At 35.2% G+C, this 24,297-nt stretch overlaps 1 protein-coding gene across 1 annotated transcript; it reads left to right on the top strand.

Moving 5' to 3' along the window:
- Positions 1–14,673: 14,673 nt before the first annotated feature.
- LOC137732971 (putative U-box domain-containing protein 50) lies at positions 14,674–19,387 on the top strand. The gene is made up of 8 exons (XM_068472201.1): positions 14,674–14,839; positions 14,932–15,044; positions 15,138–15,265; positions 15,355–15,778; positions 15,897–16,037; positions 16,274–16,813; positions 17,088–17,786; positions 19,190–19,387. Exons 1-8 carry the CDS (start codon positions 14,674–14,676, stop codon positions 19,385–19,387), a joined length of 2,409 nt encoding a protein of 802 aa, XP_068328302.1.
- The last annotated feature ends 4,910 nt before the right edge of the window (positions 19,388–24,297 follow it).

The raw sequence follows: 24,297 nt of genomic DNA on the forward strand, positions 1-24,297 counted from the left end.
TCCTCACTATCTTCACTGTTTTCATTCTCGACAGTGTCTTGCCGAGAGCCTTCACAATTTTTGTTTTCAACACACGCTCACCCTGAGCTACCAATTACATTGTCTAGTATCTCCAACCACCCAAGATCACCACTAGTATTCTCCCCCTGATGATCAGAATGCGATGGAATCGAAGCATAAAAATACTCGGATTCCGAGAAAGAAACATCCATGGTCACATACATGTGGCGAGTTTCAGGGTAGTAGCACTTATACCCTTTCTGTTAGGGAGCAAACCCAAGAAAGACACATAGGAGAGCACATAGATCTAATTTACTACGATGAATCTTGTGAATATGAACATAGGCTACACATCCAAACACACGAGGAATGAGAGTATTAGTGGACACTATAAGAACAAATTTTGTCAACACTTGGAGAGGTGTACAAAAGTCCACAACTCGGGATGGCATACGATTAATCACATACACGGCATAGGTAATGGCTTCAAGCCAAAAACGTTTAGGCACAGACGCACCAATAAGTAAGGCACGAGCAATTTCCAAGATATGATGATTTTTCCTCTCAGCAACTCCATTTTGTTGTGGAGTATGCGAAGAGGTAGTTTGATGAATAATTCCACGATCTTGTAGAAACCGGGATAACTCATAATTTATGTACTCTCCACCATTGTCAGAACGCAAAACTTTAATATCAGAGGAATACTGAGTTTTAATCATTTGTTGAAATAGACGAACACATCACAAACCTCACTTTTATTTTTCAACACATACAATCACGTCATACGAGTGCAATCATCCATGAAAGTAACAAACCACCTAATTCCTGTAATACTACTAACAGGGGAAGGTCCCCACATATCCAAGTGTACTAGCGCAAACGGAGAAGATCTTATATTCATACTTGGAGGGAATGAAGCATAATGACTTTTGGCCAAAATACATACTTCACATTTTAATTCTGAGTCCTCAATACCACCAAACATGTCAGGCAATATATGTTTCAAATAACCAAATGATGCATGCCCCAAACAACGATGCAATAACAATACCTTCTGTAGATTACTATTACGTGACGCATGAACCAAATTAGCTCTTCCAGGAACCACGTTATCCACATAATATAGCCTCTCTTTCTTAGTGTCACGCCCAATGATCTCCTTTGTCTAAATATCCTGAAGCAAGCAAAATGAAGGATATATTAATACAACACAATCCAACTGTATAGTGACTTGAAGTACAGACAATAAGTGATGGGACAATGACGGAACCAATAAACAATTATGTAAGGGAAGAAAAGGTGTAAGAGACACTGTTCCCGCTCCAACAACAACAGCAGTAGTACCATTGGTAGTTACCACACACTTTCTATAAGGATCTTTCAGACTGAAACAAAGTTCTATCATACATCATATGATTCGTTGAGCCGGAATCTAAAATCCAACCGATATTAGTCATTGTAATAACAACTGCACAGCATAACAAACTACGAAATTGCAGCCAACGGTTGCAGGTAACCATGCAGCACAATACTGCAATTCTAGCAGTAAACACGTTGATCCACGGACAGAAATAACTAGCACAAATTGTAGCCCACGATATAAGAGAACAATTCATGTGCCGTAAGAGCAGCAAATCCCTTTTTTCTTTTTCTTGTTTTGGTCAACAAATTTACATGCTGCAATCATGCAGCAAGAAGCATCAAATCCCTTTTTAATTTTTTTTTTTTTTTTTTTATCACTAGCAGTAGCCAAATCACAGTATAAAAGAGGAAATAATCCACAAGGCACAACAACCTAAATACAACACAAAAAACCAAAGGCAATTATCTAAGGATAATTACCCACTGTGCGAATAACAATCACACTTATTTACCGGGAACAGTGAAGTTACAGACTGCAACACAATTGCATGGCAACAACAGAAATCCATGTTTGTAGCTCTTACACGGGCAGACATCACAGCAATTGTGAACCGCGATCACAAGCAGCAGCAATTGTAAAACAAACACACCAATACAATACACAATTGAAAAAGCACAACACCACACATGGTAGCAACAAGATCACACTGTTGTAAATCCAATATACACGGCCTGACCGATTTTTGCAACAAGCAGCACAGGAACAAGTCGACCAAACACAGCAGTGGAAAAAAAATTGTTTTACAGTTTCTAGGGTTACGGAAAACTTGGCTCTGATGCCAAATAGAATTTTACAGCTTAACTTTTCTATATTCCATAATCCTGAATAAAAGTACATACATCCTCGTTACAAAAGGAAACAAAAATAAAGGACACAATATCCTTCCTAAAACATAACTCTAATAATTACAAAATATTTACACTCATTTTCTCCTAAATATAGACTCACGCCAATAACTTTAATGAAGAAAGAGTTGCTACCGGCATCACCAAAGTTCAACTTATGTACAATGCTGCCACCATGCCCAAACTTTCACTTATTTATGATACTGCCAACGTTCCCTTGCTTATGTCCTTATTATTAGTGAAATTCCATAAGTGTAACAAAGATAAAAATCGAAACTTTAGAATAAAATGATTATTAAACGTTCTCTAAAAAAAATCATATATTAAAAAAGGTCTTGATTGAGATTACATGAATTTGTTGACATATCCATAGTGATCATGCCCTTTTTCATAACGTGTAATATTTTATGAGTCAAATGATCGCTAGCAATTGTTGATCTTTTGGTTCAAGTGAACTAATTCATGAGTCACCACCACCACGGAGTAATGGACGTGGCCACCTCTTTTAAGAAACTGATCACAAAATGCCACCTCTCCCACGAACAAGTTGTTTGGGCGAAGATTTCTCTGGAGAAGGATCCTCGAACCTCAGCCCAGCTCCCCAAGGGATTGGCACTTTGGGTGTATAGTTGGGCTCTTGCTTGTTGATGTACTACAAGAAGAGAACATAGTTAGTTCTGAAAGATGTCTTCGTAGGGCCTTAGGTCTAGGCCTTGAGGCTCGCAATCAAAAGTAACTGAGTGCTAGGCATGCCACTGCTATCTCAGTATAGTAGATGTAGAACAAGAGTGTTTTTAGTCAATTACTTGCGTCCCAAGTTACTCGGACTTCTTGTTATCAAAGGAGATGGGTTAAGTTCACATTAAGTTCTTTTTCTTGCCTTGTAAACAAGAACTTTTAGTTCATAATCTTGTATGTTCGAATGAAAGGAGTCCAGAGTCCTTTAAGCCATTTGTTTGGTCCTAGATTGCTTTTAATGAAGACATATCCATTAAGCTAACCAAATCCATATACAAATAAGACTCTTAAAATAGGTAAAACAGGTGGAGATGACTTGAATACATACTAGAGAATGCATTAAGTAATAGATCTATTAACTTAGAAAACAACAAAGAGCTTCGGGCAACATTTCATCTTGTATGGCAAGGTTGAACTTCTTGCAGTTACTTCTCTTTGAATTAACAGGGGTTTATATGCTAAAAAGGGATGGATGGTAAACAGGTTTACACAAGGGAATCGATACTACGCCACTAAGGGAGATAGCACAGCTTTAAATTGGACAAGAGATAGCTTGTTGCTAAAAGGACTAAATCTAGGTTGATTTCAGCTTTTGAATCAAAATCTAGCTTAAGAGTTGAGTTTGTATGTTTGTTTGTTTGATTGGTTGAGTGTCCTTGTCTCTGGGGCATCTTCCTCATTTTATAGGCAAATTCACCCGACTGCTATGACTTTCTCTTGCCCGAAAACACTTGGAGGGTGGTAAGTCATCAGCTTTTTACTTGGAATGCCACTAGAAAATGTTCTTTGGCTGGTAGTAGGTTAGTCTTCATCACTTGTTACTTCAATGGTAAGCACGTGGCTTATATCTTGGCTGAGAAGACTTCAGTTTGCCTTTGGGCTTGTGCTGGGCTTCGAGCAAGTCCCCTTTTAGTTAGCATCATTGGGCTTTCCTTCATTTAAGTCCAATGTTCAAATATTAACGTAAATAGTGCCCATTTTAATCATTGTTGAGTATGCAACCCAAGACACTAATAATGATTAAATAGCCGTTGCACGCCTTCACTCGGGACTTACGCCATTTAAAACAGCCGTTGGTTAACTATAACCCTTACACTAACCCACGAATTCCATCGTTAATTAACCACTTATTATATAATCATCATGTAAACTCCTCGGCAAAATACCTTAGCCATTTCGAGCCTTCAAATTCCCAGAATTCTCAGAGTCTTCAAATTTTCCAGAAACTTATCTCGTTCTTTAGTTCTTGCCCCCAATTCTGATTTTCTTCCCATATTCTCCTCAAAATCATCTAATGGCACCGAAAGTTACTCGAACTCAATCTCCCTGTGAGACTGGTGAGGGGATCTCCACCATGCGTCGCTTGCTCAATGGCCTTCATCGCCCTCGTGCTGGCCTGCATACTGAACTTTTCAACCTTTGCCTCACTACATCTCTTCTCTTTTGGAACTCGGGTACCAACACTTTTGGCTTTAGGATGGGCCCCATGTCCTCAACTATCCTGGATATGGCGCAAGTCTTCGGGCAAGGTCCTAGATGTTACCCATGACTGGTCATTGGCTTCTACAATATCCTCAGAAAGGCACACTACGTTTAATTTCTGTTTCAAAACTTTTATGGCATTGAGGAGCAACCAAGTAGCTTTAATCACATCGGTAGATTCCACTTGTAAATATAAAGCTATATTCCCTTACAATGATATCCACAAGCCCAGACTTCCTCATAACTTCTGCTTTCTTGATCACTTCATCATCATAGTTGCATGCTTCAGGATCAACTACCATGACCATGTTGGTTTTAGGATCAATGTCAAAGACTTTGGTAGGACTTGTGGAAGAAGGCTTTGCTATAGAGGCAAGGATTACAGAGGTGTCTTTTGAAATTGAGAGGTTAAAGGAGCAACTGTTTGTACTTAAGGCTAAACGAGTGACTCTAACCAACCAGCTTCACAAGATGATTGAAGCGGTCAAGAAAGTAAATGTTGAAGTTGAAGATGCTAAGCATAGTTAGCTAATAGTAACATTGTTTTAGAGGAACCAAGCAGAATCTTCACTATCATGTAGACATACCACTCTATGACAGCTGCCATCACCAAGGATGTAATACTATTGAACTGATTTTTATGTAACTTTAACATTTAATGAAATGAAAATGACTTCTTTAATCCACTTTAGCTTACATCTCCTCCTTGAAACTCAACTATGATGAGCATATAAGTGAACTTTTAGATCTCTTACAATATCTAAACTTCTTTAATGTAACAATCCCTAACATCCCATAAGGTTGGGTGATATTTCTTCAAAAACTTAGCATTAATTGGATGCCAGTATAAGCTTCATTTTATATCTACCAAGTAATATCCTCTTCTTTCTAGTACTTGGTTGATAATGAAAGGACCCTCCTAAGTCGGACTCCACTTCCCAAAGCCTCTAATTTGAGCTCCTAAAGGTAACACTGTTTTCCATACTAATTCCCCCTCCTTGAAGGTTTTTAACTTTGCTTTTTTATTGTATGCTTGGGCAACAGCTTTCTTCCCCTCTTGAATTTTATCTAGAGCTTCAATTCAGCTAGTTCTTCAACTCCTTGACACATAGCCTGAATATATTCTTCATTGTGTAGCCTGAATTGGTTCTGAATTCTAATAGAACTTACATTAATCTCCATGGGGAGTACATCATCTTGCTCGAACGTTAGAGCATAAGGAGTAGTTCCAGTTGCTGTCCTCTCAGAGGTTCTATAAGCTCAGAAAGTTTCTCCTAATTTCTCATACCAGTTCTCTGGATTATTTGTTACCATTCTTTTAATAATGTTCACCAAGATCTTGTTACTGGCTTCTGCTTGACCATTTGACTGAGGGTAGTAAGGACTAGACTGAATCATTTTTATCATGAACTTACCTGCAAGCTCCTTTACTTCCCTTGAAATAAAAGATGGTCTGCGGTCTGTGACAATTGTCTCGAGCACCCCAAATCTGTGTAGGATCTTGGTTTCAATGAACTTCTTGACTGCAGTTGAGGTGATAGTTTTGACTACCGAAGCTTTTACCCACTTAGTGAAATAATATGTTGCCACGATTATAAATGTATGCCCCTTGCTAGAAGCTGGATAAATTTGCCCGATGAAGTCCATTTCCCACCTTCTAAAGGGCCAAGGCTTGACCACGAGGTTCAAAGGTACTAAGGGTACATGTTAGAGAGGTCCATGACATCCCCAATTTTCTTCTCATTGCTTTCACTACACCCTCTGCCCTCAATTTCACCATCATCATTATCAATATATATCCTCCTCAACAGTCAGTCCTCTTCAACTTCTTTATTTTCTTCATTTGCTAAATAATTCTATATATAGTTGATGCAGCATGCAGGACCAATATAGTGTTTTGTGTATATATAATTACCTTATTGAAATAGTTACTGTGATGTTGGCCTAGTTTCACTCAGAGAAGAAGACTGCTTACAGCTTACTGCAGCATCTGCATGTATGTAGGAACGTACGTTGTGGTTGGTCTCCTGAATCTGATTGAGCCGTGCCAATATTGTTATGAATGAGGGCAGGAACTTTCTGATGCACTGGGTTGACTTTGAGAAGCAAAGGGCTCTTGTTTTTTTGGAGAAGATGTTCTTCTTCCAAATAGAGGTAATGGACTCCCTTCTCTGCCAAAGCAATTTTCACTCTCATGACATAAAGACTTGTCTAGAATCCCACAAGTGGAGCAAAAACAGCAACAACAATGCAACAAAACTGCAGCAAAAACATTCAATATATGGTGCAGTTTCAGTTTCGATGCGGTTTTGAAAACCCAAAACCGAAACCAAACCTTTTTCTTTGATGCGGTTCGGTTTTGAAACCACAACCGTTTCAAAACCGCAAAACCAAACTATTTGGTGTGATCCGATTCGATTCGTATTTCGGTTTTCGGTCCCAAGTGCCCACCCCTACTTTCCAATCTCCCAGCCGCCGTCCACATCCTCTCCAACCTCTCTTACCAACCATCGCTCTCTCCCAAGCTCTCTTCTCCAGTTTTCTCACTTCTCAGTCTCAAAGCAGAATTCGATCAAAAGTTCGAAACCCTACAAAAAATCAATCACGTCATCTTCTTCCTCTAGTCGCAATCGCCGTCACTCCAATCATAAATGGTAAGGCAATCTCTTGAATTTATTTGCATTTTATAAAATTAAGGTCTTGATTTTTAATTTTTACGTTCAAATTGGGATTAGGATTGGGGTTTTACTGGAAATTCTTGTTGATTTAGAAATTGGGGTTTAGGTTCACTTGTGCACAAGGTATTGATTTTTTTCGTTTTGATGTAATGTAAATTAATTGGGTTTTGCTGCTGTCTCTGCGTAATGTGGCGCATGTGCGTAATGTGCACATGTATATGTGCGTAATCTCAGTGTGTGTGTAGTGTGTGTGTGTAATATGTGTATGTGCGTAATCTCTGTGTGTGGTTTGCAATTTAATGATTTTATTTTTTTTATTTTTTTGTGAATAATTTATGAATCTATTTGAACAATTTAAGCTTACTCGAAAGTCTGTTGTATAAAACTCTTTAACAGATGTCAAAGTGTGCAGCTCAATACTAGTGTTGAAGTCATGGATAAACCTGAATTCTTAGTCTGAAGCGCCTTATTTTGGTATATAGATAAGCCTTTTTGGTATGCATTCTATACAATTCTTTCTTATTTAAGTTAGAGACCACTTTTGATGAGTTATTATACGACTACAAGACTGAAGAACTCCCTTGCTGCTCATGAAAATAAGTTCTTTTATAACTAATATGTCCACTTTTGACAAATTTGTTGGCTCAAGTGTAATCTGCTTCATGTAAGATTTTTTTTTTTTTTTTTTTTTTTTTTTTTTTGGCATTTTGCTCTGTACTTGTGTCATACAATAGTAGATTGGCATTGTTAATTGCTGTTAATCATTGTAAAGTAAGATGAATTATTAAATATATTTTTGATTATTCTTAATCATTCTAATTAAGTTCTAATAGAACTTAGAATAAGCAAGAAGACGCCGGATAAGGACTGCATGTCTCATTGCAACTTTGGTAATTGACAATGCTGGAGGGGGCACTGAATTATGAATGATGCAACTTCTTTTATTGAATATAGTTGTTTTGGTGTGATGTGCTCATGTGTTTCTATTTTATCATATTCCCCTACTAGTTACAAACTGTAGTCATTAATATAATATCAAGTTGTTGTGAGAATTTTCTTAGGTGTCATAATTTCTTTTGTATTCTTAAGGGTTACTAATCAATCCCATAGTTGAATTGCTTCTTAACTATTATTGTGTTGGCATCTAGAATAGCATTCGACAATTTCTGTCATAGGAGGCTTCCTTCAGGTAATTTATCTTTTGGCGAATTTATATTAAATTGTTGTTGGCATCTACAATAGCTTTCACCATTTCCAGCACATATCACAGAAACTTTAGAATGAATAATCTAGAGCGTCTGGTTTAGGCTTCCTAAACCCCAAAGCCTTTGGTTGGAATTGCATGGCTATTTTACCATCTAAGATGTAAATGAAATTCAATTCTTATATAAGGACATGCATGCTTTCTTGTTGACAAATTGATTAAGCTTTCTTGGATTATTGTAATACTATGGTGTTATTGCAGCTCTTACTCATTTTCTAATTTTTTTACTGTTGTGTCAAAGTGTCTTTTTGAATGTATTTTCATCACGATGTAGTGTGAACTGGTGCATGATTTGATTATCTCGGTACTAAGGATGCTTTTTGTCACTTGATATTTCTTTGAGTTTGTTGGCTATGAGTATTATATATAACCAAAGTTCTCTGCTTTTCTTGATTTTTTTTTTCTTTAATATAAGTGAAATGTCTGAGAGCTTTTCTTGTACTCTATGTCCAGAGATTGGAAACTGGAAAGTTAATTGTTTGTATTTGGGAATGTAAGTGTTTTTTTTTTATGCTTGAAATCTGCTTCAAGGTTAAGGAAAGTTGATTTATTGTTTTTAATATGTTTCAAGGTGAGAGAAAGATGATTGAGGGATCATGGCAACAATAAGAATAGGATCTCCTGTTTTGGAGCCAAGCACTGGTAATTTCTTGTCATCTTTACTTGCTACTACTTTATAATTAGTCTGGTAGTGTTTTTTTGAAATCCATTTTTATTTATTGTGTTTTGGTTGATTTTATTTCATTTTTATGACATATGTAGTCTCTATAAAGCTAACTCCAAATCTTAGTATCTTTGACTTACCACACATCTCAGGTTTTGTTTGTCTCTCTCTCGATTTTCACTCTCAGATTTGTATGACAATGATTACGTTTTCTTTCAGTATCACTTTTCTTACTTGAGATTAAATGTGTATTTCTACATATAGCAGTACTATATATTTTCTTTTGCTCCATGTGCTTATGTCTATGCAGATAGACATAGCAATTAGTGTCGTTCAAGTATTAGGAGCAGTATTTCATTTTCAAAGGACTTCGTTTGGAGGTGTTCAAGGAAAAGTGAAGTATTTCAAGTGACAAATTTCTTTGTTATTAGAGACCTATTTGGTATTTCATGTGTAGTTTGATATTGACCTTAGCTTTGATCAACTTGTAATACATTTTGACAATATGATTATTTATGAAATTATTGTATTATAGTAAATGTGTAATTTTGTCGATTCTTCTATATATATATATATATATATATATATATATATATATATATATATATATATTAAAAATTAAAATAAATGTAAATTACTGTATGCAAAATTAGCAGTAATTGTTGATGCAAGTCTTTGTTTACGATGTACGACGTATGCCGTAATTGTTTTCATAGTATTATGAAACTCAACAAACGTCGTATCAAATGTAAATTACGTCACACAGGTATGTCGTAATTGTTTTCGCAGTATTACAACACTCAACAAACGCCTTATCAAATATAAATTACGGCACACATGTATGCCGTAATTGTTTTCGTAGTATTACGACACTTCATTAACGCCGAATCTAATACCAATTAAGGTGCGCAAGGCACGCCTTAAAGAGCATTTACGACGTGTTTTGCTTAAATTATTCATGGCTACTTGAGAACGTCGTATTTGACAAAGCATCTTTTACGACAGGGGCTTTTACTACTTGGGGACTTACGCCATGAATAACCGTTTACAGCACTCGTTGTGCGTCGCAAAAGACCAAATTTGTTGTAGTGCAATAACAATTTGAAAAAAAATTCTAGTTACATAATAACATATGGTGCACCACCCTTATTCCATGTACCATAAAAAATTTATTCTTCCCGTCCCTTCCTTTGTTAAAGATTTAAAAATCCATTTTTTTAGCCAAATATTTAAGGAGATGAGGATCCTATCTGAATCATCGTTGTGAAGATCCTTTGTAGATTTTCTTTGTGAAGATTCTAAGGGTTTAAGATCATCACAACCTGTCTGTTTATCATATATTATACGGTTAATTCTTGTTAAATACTATTTATGTTTAATTTTAAATAACAAAAATTCATACCGATGTAAAATGAACATATAAAATGTAAGGATCCTGAAGGGATTAAAGCCCGTTTTAAAAATCCTTTGCTAAACTCGTGTAATCACTACTTTTGACCTTTGACCGGGAAAAACACGTGCGCGGGATCTTTGCGCTCGAAATACATCTCGGTGATTTCGGTTACGCGCGTGCACTCCATCTGCCCCAAACCCGACAAGCTTCTATTAACTTAACCTAATCATGCCTTCAATGTTAAAACAATATTTTTCAATCTTACTGACAAAATCACATTTTACTTTTATATTGTTCTCCCATTGCTTTATTCATGTGCTTAATAACATACATTTCTTAGTGTGTGTGGCACACCCACACCACTTGTTTGAATTTAAGCGGAAAAATATTAATTTTTTTTTAAAGTGGAAAAATATTAAGTGAAATTAAGCCCTGGTTTTGTATTTAAGTGATTCTAAAAAAGTAGATATCAAAAAAAGTTGGTAAACTTTCAACTTCAACTTTTTTTTACAATTTTGGGTGAAAAAAAAGCCAAAAAATAGAAACAGCAAAACGCAACTTTGAAAAACCGACTTTTCAACTTCTACGCAAACCTCTTTTCTAAGAGGCGCTAAGCGCTTAATGAAACTTTCATGTATCCCAAATGACCGTAAGCAATTAAATAATTTACAATCACACGAGATGCTTTTATCATCTTCCATTTTTTTCGATGAGCTATTTAGGAATCCGTCAGAGTCGAGGCGGCAATGCAACGGGCAAGATTGCACCAACCTTCTCTGTCCATGGCGGCGCCAGATGCCTCTCTCAATGGTGATATCCAGTCTACCTCCGATGGTAATATACCCACAACCCAATTGAACTAACAAAATCCAAGATGGAATTACCAACAATCTGAAGCTCGAACACTCACCTTCCATGCCGAGACTAGATATTTTTTTGAGGTCGTTCAAGATCGTGAGGCCGTACTTCAAGACCTTGGAGCGGCAGACCTTGAGCTTTTGGACCAAGCAAAGCTATCCTAGCCCCTCCTCCATTATCGACCTGGTTTTTGAACTTGCGATCTAACCCGCCAATGAACCATCCAACACAGAGGAAATTTTTTCTAGGATTTCAATTGAGAAAGAAAGATATCGCATGGAGAGAGGAAGATTAAGAAAGAAAATGTGAAATGGGTTGGAGCGGCAGAAAGGATGAGAACGGGAAAGAAAAGAAAGCAATGTGAGAGAAAGAGGGTTTGAGAGATGCTTCTAGAAAAATGTGGACTGATTTTAATTATGATAATAAAACATAAAAAGATAGGGATTTTAAATAATAAACCAGTTTAATTTTTTTTATAAAATAACCATTAGTGTTGGAGATGTTTATGATAAAGAGTAATAGTTGTATAGTAAATAGATATTATAAATATTGGATTATATGTTAAATGTTGGATTATGATTTCTTGTTAAACGTTGGATTATATGTTTAAGATAAAGTTTATAAATATTTTTCTTTTAAAAATAAAGTATATTTAGTAATTCACCTTTATTTGTTAAGAAACTTAAATTAATGGCATATCTAGTATTATACCCTTTTTGGTCATTTCATACAGTCACAGCTGTTTTACATAAAAGTTTACTAAACACTATAATATTGTTTGTTTTTTTTTTTTCAAAAGCACTTTTACAAAAAAGTTTACCAAACACTTTGCTGCTTTATTTCATAGCTACTTATTCTCACAGCACAGCAGAAGCAATTTTTTTATAAAGCATAGCAATACCAAACCAGCCCTAAGTCTTCGACGATAGTCGCGTGACATGCACCTACTTTCACCGGAAAGGGTGAGAACCATTATATTTAGAAACCCCCGGTAATTCCTTCTTCACCAATTTTATAGAGTAAAACTCATCAAATTATCATTTGCATAAATTATAACATGTAATGTATCACCTCATATTTAGTATAATATAAAATTTTCTATATTAATAAGGTGCCCATTTGGTGGAGTACTTCTAAAATATTATATTCAACTTCCACGTTGATTGGGTGGGTGTCTAATACAAATTTTGTTTATTGTGCATGTGTACTCAAGTTTTTCTTAAAGGTTTTAGCACATTTTCTTACAATGATTAAAACGGTGCCTACTTTACACATGATCAAAGACCAAGTTACAATTAGATTTCTTTGAAGTTAGGGTTTCACATTCACCACTTCGGATTTTTTTGGGTTAGTACCATGTTCACTTGAGCTATATTTCAATCGTGACATCTGACTTTCTGATACAATCGAATAATTTGGTGTATGATTGTTGTACTATAGTTCAAGTTTCACTTTGGCCCTCACTTAATCTACAAAAGGATGTAAAACAAGAAGCTTTCTATTTGCCCTATAAAAAGGCAACTCTCTTCAATTTCATCCTAACATTTCTTCACTATCACCTCCATTTTCTCAAAGGCGCATGAGACTCTGAGATTTTTTTTATATTTTTTTTAGTACAACGATATATTTTACACTAAGGGAAGGGAGAGTTAGTTAAGCTACACAATGGGCAACCTAATTTGGTATTGAATTCGCCATCTACGAGATTTGAATCTAAGACCTCTTATTAACATATTTATGATGAACCGTCCATTTATTTTATAGTTTTGGATCACTAAACAGTCTCCAATTTAAATGACTCTTTTTTTCTTTTCTTTTTTAAGAAATGATCTTTAAAAGATTAAAGAAAAAATTCGATTATAAAATTTATATGGTAAATAACTACATTCTGCTAGGGATGTGATAACTGATACGTACACTTCTCAAGGAATGGGATGCAAGTATTATCCTAGGAATAATAATACGAAACCTAATAAGCTTGTTAAGGTACGTTTGTTAACTATTATGTTTTCCGTTCTTTTTTGCTAACTTTTTAAGTTTTCAAATACTTAGTTTATTAAAAACTTTTACCAATGCACTTGAGGTCCTAAGTTTGAGAAAATATTGTTTACCATCTTAATTAATTATTTTAATATATGACAAGGGGACAATACTTATCAAATCTACCCGAGAGGCCCCAACACAAAATCTAATTTTGTGTAAATTCGTATCATGTTAATACGTCATATACAATCTTTCCAGCTCTACTTCAATTGTCACGGAAACTAATCTAATTCATTATATTTAAAAAGGCCTTTTAGCCAAAATGATCCCTGAGATTGACATAATTTCTCACTTGGTTCTTGAAATTTGAAGTCGATAGAAGCGGTCCATAAGTTTGTCCACTATCAATCATTTTGGTTTTCCATGAAAATTTTTGTTAAATAAGGGTCAAAATGACAAAAATACCCTCAATTTAGTAACAATAGGCCAAAATTATTTAACAAAAATTGAGGGTACTTTTGTCATTTTATTCTTATTTAATAGAGATTTTTCATAGTATGACCAAAATGATTGATGGTGCGCAAACTCAGAGACCACTTTTATAGTTTTCGAATCTCATGACTAAAGTGAAAAGTTATGTCAATCTAAGAGACCATTTTGGCTAAAAAGCCTTTTAAAAAATAAAATAGTTATTAAACAAGTTTTCAGTTTTCAAAAAATTGAAACTAAAAACTAAAAATAAAATGATTATCAGACAACCTCATAATTCTATAGCGTTTGCATGAGATTGCTTTTGAAAAGACTAAAGAAATTTTTTACAACCAAAAGCATTTTTAATTCAAGCACTTATGAGTAAAAATGCTTCCTAGACAAAAATCCCAACGAGATATCAACTGGCCCGGCCAAGAATTATAAATCGAATTATGACCAAAACCTCATTTTAATCCGTAAGAGAGTCACATAAATCTCATGTCAAGTCCTAAACATAGATGTCCAGTCCCTACCTATCAATGAACGTACATTCCCAGGAAAGACACCAAGAAAATTCCAAACCTTAAACTCCTATCGTTGAAAAGTATAACAAAGTAAATCTTGCCACGCTAAGCCAGACAGAATATTCCAAGAATAGGCCGTCCTGCAACAACTGACAGAGAAACATAATATTAAACATCGTATATGCTTACGATATACGAGGCAAACAGGATACTGAATGTGCTTGTAATTTTTCTATATGTCCATATCCTTTGAAATTCTCATCCCATAAAATTTGGACATATTTCAGGTAGAATTCTGTTGATTTAGGGTTTTAGCTTTGAAGAAAGTGAATTGAATTAGCCAAGCAGTCATGGAAGCCCCAGTAGAGAAAGTGTATGTTGCACTTGGAAATGAGCTGCAAGATGGATTTAAGACCTTGGCATGGACACTGAGGAGGTGGAAATCTCAGCCTATTTCCATAGTCATTCTCCATGTAACCTACAGCATTTCAGGGAAGGATTATGTTTACACACCATGTAAGTTAACCACAAATATTGGATTTCAATCTCCATGTATTTTAATTGAATTTCAGATTGGATTTTACTGTTTTTTAATTTATTTGTTGCAGTTGGCAAGCTCCCTGCAAGTTCTGTAAGTGATGAGAAATTGAAAGTTCTTAGGAGGTATGAACAGAAAAAGATGGACAATATCCTTTCCAAGTATGTAGCGTTCTGCGGCAAGGTCTGTACCAATTTCTATGGAGTATGGAGTATGGATCTTTGTGCATGGTGTTTCTGGTTTTTGTGTTTTTATTAACTTTCATTTTGCTATTAGGTGAAAGCTGAAATACTTAAGGTGGAGCAAAATGATGAATCTATTCATAAGCTCATCCTAGACTTGATTTCGGGACTTCACATAACGAAATTGGTCATTGGATTTACATTCATCAAATCATCATCATGGTATGCAACAGCTTAATTTAGTCCTAGTATGTATATAAATGCAACTTTGTGATTGTAAATCCAATTCATTTTACTTATTTCCCGAATAGGAGAACGAAGACTGCAATCAGCGTGTTATTTTACATCCACGAGCACAAGACTGTGTCCTGTGAATTGTTCATAATTTGTGGGGGAAAAGAGTTATTTCTAAGAGGAGAAAATGATCAAAGAATCCAGGAGGATGGGAAAGGAGTGATGGGTGCAAAAAAGAAAGACAAGGTCAGCTTCAAATTTATGTTAGAAAAGATGTTCCTTGAAAATCGTCACAGCATGTTTGGTTCACCAACAAAAAAGGACTCGGCCAATTTGCAAAATTTGTGGGAGAATTGTGTTCAAGAAATGGAAATTTACTACCAGCAGTTGTGTTCAAATTTGGATGTAGAAAATTGTGACCAGGGAAATGGTACAGGTACTTCTAAGCAGCCTAGTCCAACAGAGGCTATAATGCTGCAAATTAATGGGAACCCTAATATGGTGAGTTAGTAGCATATACAAATTATATCATGAGTTTCAGTATTAATATATGGAGGAAAAAGAAAAAGACTTGGATGCTTCATAAACTAATGCATAAGAAAATTTGGCATATTGTCAGAGCCCTGCAGAAAAAATTGGGTTTCTTAGGAAAACAATAAGCGAAACTCGTGGGATGATAAGAATGAAGAAGAAAGAAGCCAAGGAAAATGCTGACAGGCATGCAAAAGCGGAACGGGCCATTTGTTTATGCGAGCGCCGGGTAATATTATATAAACCTGAATTATTTTTCAGATATATATTTCGATATGTCACGTTGTTAGGGGATATATATGGTCGCAGACATAATTTCATTAATCGAGTGATTATTGAAAATATGATGACAGAATATGGCAGACTGTTAGAAAAAAAAAAAATTAGCACTCAAAATACTCTTAAGTTGTTGATTTATTCTTTTGTTTCCATTTTATCTGGTTTAAAAGAGAAGTGTTTTTATAGGCTCAGGAGTTAGACGTTCAAATTAAAGAAGAGGGTGACAATAGAAGAGAGTTGAACAAAGAATTAGACACGGAAAAAGAACAACTCCATGAAGTAGTTAACGAAGTTGAAGAAAGCAGGAACAAGATGAAGTCACTCATAGAGCTTCAATATGAGCTTTCACACAAGCTCCATATGTCCAAAATGGCAAAATCACAAGCGGAGGTCCAGCTAGAGAATGAAGTGATGAAATGTACAGACATGGGGAGAGAAATTGAAGTACTCCGACAAGAAAGAGATGTGTTTCGACGAAGGATTGAATTTTGCAGACAACAGGATGCCACAGGAACGGCAGAAGGGTTGGGTGAATTGAGCTGCTGTCTCAGAGAGTACACAGATGAGGAGATCAAACAGGCCACCAACGAATTTTCAGAACGTTTTAGATTGAAGTCAGTAAGTGATTTGAGCAGTGTCTATAAAGGGCGTATCAATCATGTCACAGTTGGTATCAAAGTTCTTAACTCGGCTAATGGACTGTCCCAAGAAGATTTTCAGGCTAAGGTAACTGCTATAAGAAATGCTAAACGAATATGCATGGGATGTGAACTTATTTGTTACAATAAATACTAGAGTGTTGCTTTATGGGTGGGCATATAATTTCATCAGACAAGTGTTTACGTTGTCAAATAGTGCATCTAAACCACACACCTGACAAAAAATCATGATCGATGAAACAAATTCACAGTTCTACAACACAAACATCTTATATTGTCAGATATATCGTCTAGCAAGAGATCATTTCTTCAATCTAACAAAAAACTATGCATATGTATAGGTGAAGCTAATCAGCAACATCAGACACCCACACCTGCTTGCCATGATGGGCTACTGCTTCCAGCCAAACTGCACTGTCTTTGAAGACATGCACAATGGTAGCTTGCAAGACGTCTTATTTTCCTCCCATGAAAAAAAGAACCCGGCCCGGGACCTTCAGTGGCAGGACCGCATCCGCATTGCGGCAGAGGTTTGCTCTGCCTTATGCTACCTCCACATGGCTCAGCCCAAACCCATTATTCATGGCCACCTCAGCCCATCCAACGTCCTCCTTGACCACAATCTCGTGGCCAAGGTCAGTGGTTTAGGGCTCAACCAGTCCTACGACGAAAGTCATGTCGGATGGGACATACAGGCCTTTGGGATTTTGACTCTCAATCTTATAACTGGGAAGAACTGGGTTGATGAGGCAATGCTCATGGAAAAGGCAGGATTAGTTCGAGTTTTAGATGAGAAGGCTGGAGCATGGCCATTGGATTTGGCAGAAGAACTTGTGAGCTTGGTGTTAAGGTGTTTATCCGTTAACAATGGACCCAATACGGATTTAAGAATGGTGACAATAATGGAGGAACTTTGTGAAATCAGAAAAAAGGCTGATGTTTTAATAGCAAGAGGAGGATCTGGCTTGAATATTGAGGGAATTGTGCATGGAGAGGTCACCAATGAAGTCCCGAGGGTTTTCTTATGCCCCATATTTCAGGTTTGATGTTTAATATCTCACTAGCTTTTGGTAGACATAAAAAAAAATGGTCGATCTCTTTTTGTGTTCATGTCGTATTGATCATAAACTGCATTTTTAACGGGTCTTTTAGGGTTGGTTTGGTATTGTTGTGTTTTGAAAACAAACTGTTTCTGCTGTGCTGTGAGAATAAGCAGTTGTGAAATAAAGCAGCACAGTGCTTGGTAAACTTTTTTGTAAAAGTGCTTTTGAAAAAAAAAAAATCTATATTATAGTGTTTGATAAACTTTTATGTAAAACAGATGTGAAAAAAAAATGGTTTTTCAAAGCTGGGTTTTGCAGCTTTGTGTTTTTAGCTTTTTTTTTTTTTTTCACCCAAAACTATGAAAAAAAACTGAAGCTGAATGTTTACCAAACATAAAAAAGCTCCTATCTTTTTTTTATAGCTACCTTTTTCAGAATCACTACCAAACTAGGTCTTAGACTATAACTCTTAAGCTAGGGTGGAGAATGCTCGACCCAAAACCAAACTGCTTTTGAACGGTTCGTTTAATGGGTGACACTTCACAATAAAACTTTATTTTTAACCCTTTTGAACCAAAGATCTTATGCATGATTCTCTCCGGCTCATCATTTTTCATGAGTGACCGGTTATTTTTTTATTGTCTTTTGATACTTAGGAAAGCAAAGTTCTATGATTTATGCACTTAAGAACAAAACAAGCAGAATATTAATACTAGTCTATACCACATTAATGGGTCCAACTGTTATTAAACTAACCACCTCGAAATTGTAATTTGTTATGTGAATCCGAATTTTGAGTTCAGACTCAGTGAAAAAGAAGGCTTAAACTTGTGATAAAGTTAGAAGGCTTAAACTTCTGATAAAGTTAAGAGTATCTCCAAAAGCCTAGTTATTCTAGATTGCTTAACTATTTTAACTGAAAATTTTTCAAAATCAATCTTTAACAAACTAGCTATTCCACAAATAAAATTAACTTAATGAACAATTACTGGCTAAATTTAGCTAAGTAGAGACAACTTTTCAGAAACTTAAACTTATAATGTATTTAAACTTTTAGCGTTCTCTCTTTAAAAGTTGCAACCCTCTATTAATTTGGCATTCAGAAGGACTTGACCCACTTATATGAGCATGCTAAAATTTTAGTATTTGGGTGTCTTGGCCCGCTCAATGTATGAACATACATTTTTTCTTACTTGAGCAATATTCGATCTAGACTAATCTTAGTTCCGAAGAGAGAGATTCGCAAAAGAGGAGTATATTGTTTTAGTAAACTTTGATATGTTCAAGTCTGCCAAACCTACTTTATTTTACAAGAGTTTGCAACTTCGATATGTAGAGACACTTTTGTTGGTGTTCACAAGAGTAAAGAATGATACAAATATGTGTTATTTTGGATGCAGGAAGTAATGAAGGATCCACATATAGCGGCTGATGGATTTTCGTATGAGAAAGAAGCCATTGGAGAATGGTTGCGACTGGGACACGATACATCACCGATGACAAATTTGAAGCTTGAGCACAACATTGTAATCCCTAATCACACCTTACGGTCTCTCGCTCAAGATTGGCATTATAAAAGATCAATTCTATATCCATGAATTGTGACGATCTTATTTTAGAAATTCCAATGGACATAATATCTTTGTTGTACATATTTTTAGCAAGTGTGTGAATTTTGTATTGTGTAAATTGTATTATTGATGTATTTCACTTAATCAAAACAACAATAAAGTATTCATTTTTAGTGAAAATTGTATGATTGGATTTAATTACTATTCATTATTTTCTTATGATCTGGTTATTTGTGAAAAGAGAAATATTTCTAATTTTCAAGAAGAAATAGTCATTTTCTTAACATTCAAGCATATATGTAAGTTATGATCCCTAAATCCTAACTCAAATCAAAACTTGCCATTTTAAATTTCATCCAAATGGAATCCTAATTTGTTTTATATCAAGGCCCCAATAGCCTAACCTCTTACATGTCCTCCACTTCTATTGCAAAATGATAAGAAGAGCAAACACTTGTATAGTGCCAAAATAGTTTCAGGACCACAACTCTTACTGATTGGAAGCTCCAAAATTATTTATTTTATTGTATTTTATAACTCTAACCATTAGAAGATAAATGTACGAATAAACGGATCATGTAAATAGAGAAAGCGAGTATCGTGAAAAGCTTCAACCGTGTAAAACCACATGAAAAAAAAAAAGCTTAACTAAGAAAAAGAGACCCACGTACCATAATAAAAAATTTAAACATAAACCACCACATTTTTATAAGGGGGACAACTGATGGCAAACCACGATTATCTACCATTTTCGGGAGCCGAGAAGACTCACAAAGGCATTTCAGTCTTCTCCTAACCACAAATATGGCTTTAATTTTTAGTTTGAAAGAAGTCTCGCAATCTGCTCTTTACCACTGAACCACCAGCTTGTGGTTAAAATAAACCATCACATTGAGTGAGTCTATTCCAAACACCATCCATGAGAGAGTATTATATGGCAGATATTCATTCCTAGTGCCAAATAAGGCGTCTCGTGTATTTTATTTATAAAGAAATAAGGCACAAAACTAAACAAATATGTTAGAAGTGATTTTCTTCCGTACTTAAATTACAAATTTAAATTTAGAAACATTGCCACATTATTTTAAAGCCAATTGGATAATCTTGAAAAGAATTGCGTATTCGTAAAGATTTAGAGAAGCTGTAGGTAGATTACGAACATCTCATTGTTCCTCATCCTAAATTATATTGAATTATTCTGAAGATACATTATTATTATAGAATGCTAGCCGTGTCACATCCCGGCCCGGGACGGATCACTTCCCGGGCCAGCTTCACCATCGTAGCACGATATTGTCCGCTTTGGGCTTACCATTCCCTCACGGTTTTGTTTTTGGGAACTCACGAGCAACTTCCCAGTGGGTCACCCATCATGGAATTGCTCTAGCCCCCTTCTCGCTTAACTTCGGAGTTCCTACGGAACCCGAAGCCAGTGAGCTCCCAAAAGGCCTCCTGCTAGATAGGGATTGGAATATACATATAAGGATCACTCCCCTGGGCGATGTGGGATGTCACAATCCACCCCCCTTAGGGGCCCGACGTCCTCGTCGGCACATTTCCGGCCAGGGATTGGCTCTGATACCAATTTATCACATCCCGGCCCGAGGCGGATCACTTCCCGGGCCCGCTCCACCACCGTAGCACGATATTGTCCGCTTTGGGCTTACCATTCCCTCACGGTTTTGTTTTTGGGAACTCACGAGCAACTTCCCAGTGGGTCACCCATCATGGGATTGCTCTAGCCCCCTTCTCGCTTAACTTCGGAGTTCCTACGGAACCCGAAGCCAGTGAGCTCCCAAAAGACCTCGTGCTAGGTAGGGATTAGAATATACATATAAGGATCACTCCCCTAGGCGATGTGGGATGTCACAAGCCGTACCTGTAATTGGCTTCTTTTATTGTGTAAGGTGTTAATGTGACTCGCACAACAAACTATATAATTGCATTATCCTAATTATTATTACTACTCTCCGCACAACAAATTATATGATTGCATTATCCTATTTGTTATTATTCCTCTCACAACAATCTATATAATTGCATTATCCTAATTATCATTATTACTCTCCGCACGACAAATTATATGATTGCATTATCCTATTTATTATTATTCCTCTCACAACAATCTATATAATTGCATTATCCTAATTATTATTATTATTCATCTCACAGCAAACTATATAATTGCATTCCTAATCATTGTTATTCATCGCACAACAAACCCTTTGGAACATGAAATTACATCAATAAAACGATCTGTATCGTAAGTTACTTGCAGTTTTTTATGTTTTACTCTTTTTGAGTTTCTCTCTCACTATTTATTTAGATATATGTTTTACCGTTTTGAGTTTCTCTCTCACTATTTATTGAGATATATATATATATATATATATATATATACAGTAAAATAAACAATGTAACCATTTACTTATGGACTAAATCCACAATAATTGCAGTATAAATTGTGGATGCAAATTTCTTCCTTCTTATTCTTGGACGAAAATCTACATGCAAAAACAATTAACACCTTAGGTCAAGGCCAAGGGACAAAGTGGTAATTATAGGGGTGTGATTGGCCCCTTTGGAGAGGTGGGAACCGGCCACATTTGGTGGTTTTTGGTTTAATTGCAAGATATTATGTCACCATAATATCTTGCAATCAATTAGGAAATTAATTAATTAATTAATTAGAAAATAAATTAATTAACTTAGGTAATTAATCTATTTTGAATGAATATTTAGAGGTTACCTTGTGGGGAGAATTTGATGAGGATGGATGAAATATGTTTTGAATAAATATATATTTTGATCACTTTTGACCTTGATTGAGTGATGATTGTCCGTTGCTCGCGCATAGGGGTTCCGATGTACCTCGAGGGTAGACCCAGCAGTTTCTGACACAACACGAAAATAACGAGTTTCGGGTCAACATGATAACTAATTGGGTCATTATCGAGTGACCCATTAATAACGGGTATACACGCAGGTAACACGTGGGTAACCCGTTTCGACCCGTTAAGAAAAAAAGTTATTTTGATCATTTTAAAGTTTAATTACTAAAAGATATATTATAAAATACAATAGCCATATTAATATATACAATATATTCTATATTAAATATATAGTTTTGTATTATTATTCTATATAAGTTAAAAAAAAAAAAAAGTTTTTGTCATTATTTATTTTTATTATGAGAGTTCCTTATTATCATTACTAGGATAAATTTTACTTAACTTGTTGTCTAAAATTAAAATAAACTAGTATAGTATTTGTATAGGCAAGAACTAAGAAGACATACATACAAGTATGAAAAATATGAAAGAATATATAAACACTCGTGATTCATCATTATTCCTCCACAAGTAGATAATGGTTACACTTACATTATCGTTTAGATTTTTAAAATCCTCCAAACCCTCATGATTAATGTTTTTTATTTGAGGGCAAAATTAATAAAATTAATAATAATTATTGTAGAAGTGTAAAAAATGTAAAACAAATTATACAATCATTCATAGTGACAAGCTTTACAACTTTCATGAAGGAGTTAGCTTCGAAATCCAACACTATAATCCATAAACCTTAAATTTATATTTAACTGTCGACTGTCATTTACGCTTTATTCTTCTTACTAAATTTCATTTTTTTAATTTTCTTTTCTGAAAACATGATCATCTGGCGGATGTAAAAATTATGAACGGTTCAGATCTTTGATATCATGTTTCGATATTTACGGTTAACTGAAATATGAGTCGATGTCATATAGTTTGTAGAAACTTTATAAACATCAAGCAATATTTTCACTAACCGTAAAACTCTGAATATAATATTAACGATCCAAACTGTTCATCTTCTTGCATCCTCTAATAGATCATATTTTCAAACAAGAAAATCTGAAAAACCAAAATTTGATGAGAACAATGAAGCGTAAATGTAAACAACAATCAACGGTTAAATTTTGATCTATGATTTATATGATTATAGTGGCGAATTTCGAAGTTAAGCTCTTCATGAAAGTTGTAAAGCTTGTCATTATGAGTGTTTATATATTTTTTCTATATTTTTTACACTTCTACATTAATTAAAAAACTATTAAAGACTTTACTTAAATAATAGCCGTAAGATAAATAAGAGTAAATCTGTACCGTTGGATTCTATTTCACTTGTATTATTATAACTTTTTTGGACAAAAAAAAACCCCTTCTCTATTCCAATATTTTCCAATTTTACCATTTGATCAATTTAGGTAAGTGAAAGTATACTTAAAAGAGAAATGTGTTTTCATGTTTTGGATGTAACAATATGGTATGTATATATTTATTTAGTATTATGTTTTTCATTTTATTATTTATTGGTTTAAAATATATTTTCCTTAACGGGTAACGAGTCGAGTCATATTACCTGTTAATATTATCGAGTCGATTTCAGGTCTTGTCATTTTACCGTTTATTTTAATGGGTGTTACACGACACAACCTGTTAAGATATCGGGTATAACACGAAAATGACACAAACGCGGAAAACACAATACGAATGTCAGTTCTACTCGAGGGTAATCTTGTCTTTTTAACCCAAAAATCCACATGTCGCCTCCACATTTTTCTTGATTATTTTTTGCCACATAAATGCCCCCACACCTGTTGGGCTGCTCATAGGAAAAGGCAGCAGGTGTAGAGATCTACTTGATTTAGGAAACGTAGGATTGTTTCCTATTTTGATGTAGATTCCCTCTTTAATTGGAAATTAGATCCTTCTAAGAAAAGGAAATAAATCACTTCTAAAGTTAATTTAAGTCTACCTTAAGTAGATGATTAAATCAACTTTAGAGAGCAATTTATTCTATCTACAAGAGAGAGAGAGTTAGAGGATACTTGTTCCCCCTCCTCAAGCAATCTTCTACACTTGCCCGTGCAAAGGATCGTCTTTTGTTGCTTTCTT

Source organism: Pyrus communis, chromosome 1, assembly GCF_963583255.1.
Source record: "Pyrus communis chromosome 1, drPyrComm1.1, whole genome shotgun sequence".
Classification (NCBI taxonomy): domain Eukaryota; kingdom Viridiplantae; phylum Streptophyta; class Magnoliopsida; order Rosales; family Rosaceae; genus Pyrus; species Pyrus communis.

Bases quoted from the DNA above. Each gene is read 5' to 3' on its own strand.
- LOC137732971 (XM_068472201.1), top strand. From the start codon at position 14,674: ATGGAAGCCCCAGTAGAGAAAGTGTATGTTGCACTTGGAAATGAGCTG. The intron at 15,045-15,137 runs GTCTGTACCAAT...TTTTGCTATTAG, and splicing joins ATGTAGCGTTCTGCGGCAAG to GTGAAAGCTGAAATACTTAA. The intron at 15,779-15,896 runs GTGAGTTAGTAG...GCATATTGTCAG, and splicing joins TTAATGGGAACCCTAATATG to AGCCCTGCAGAAAAAATTGG.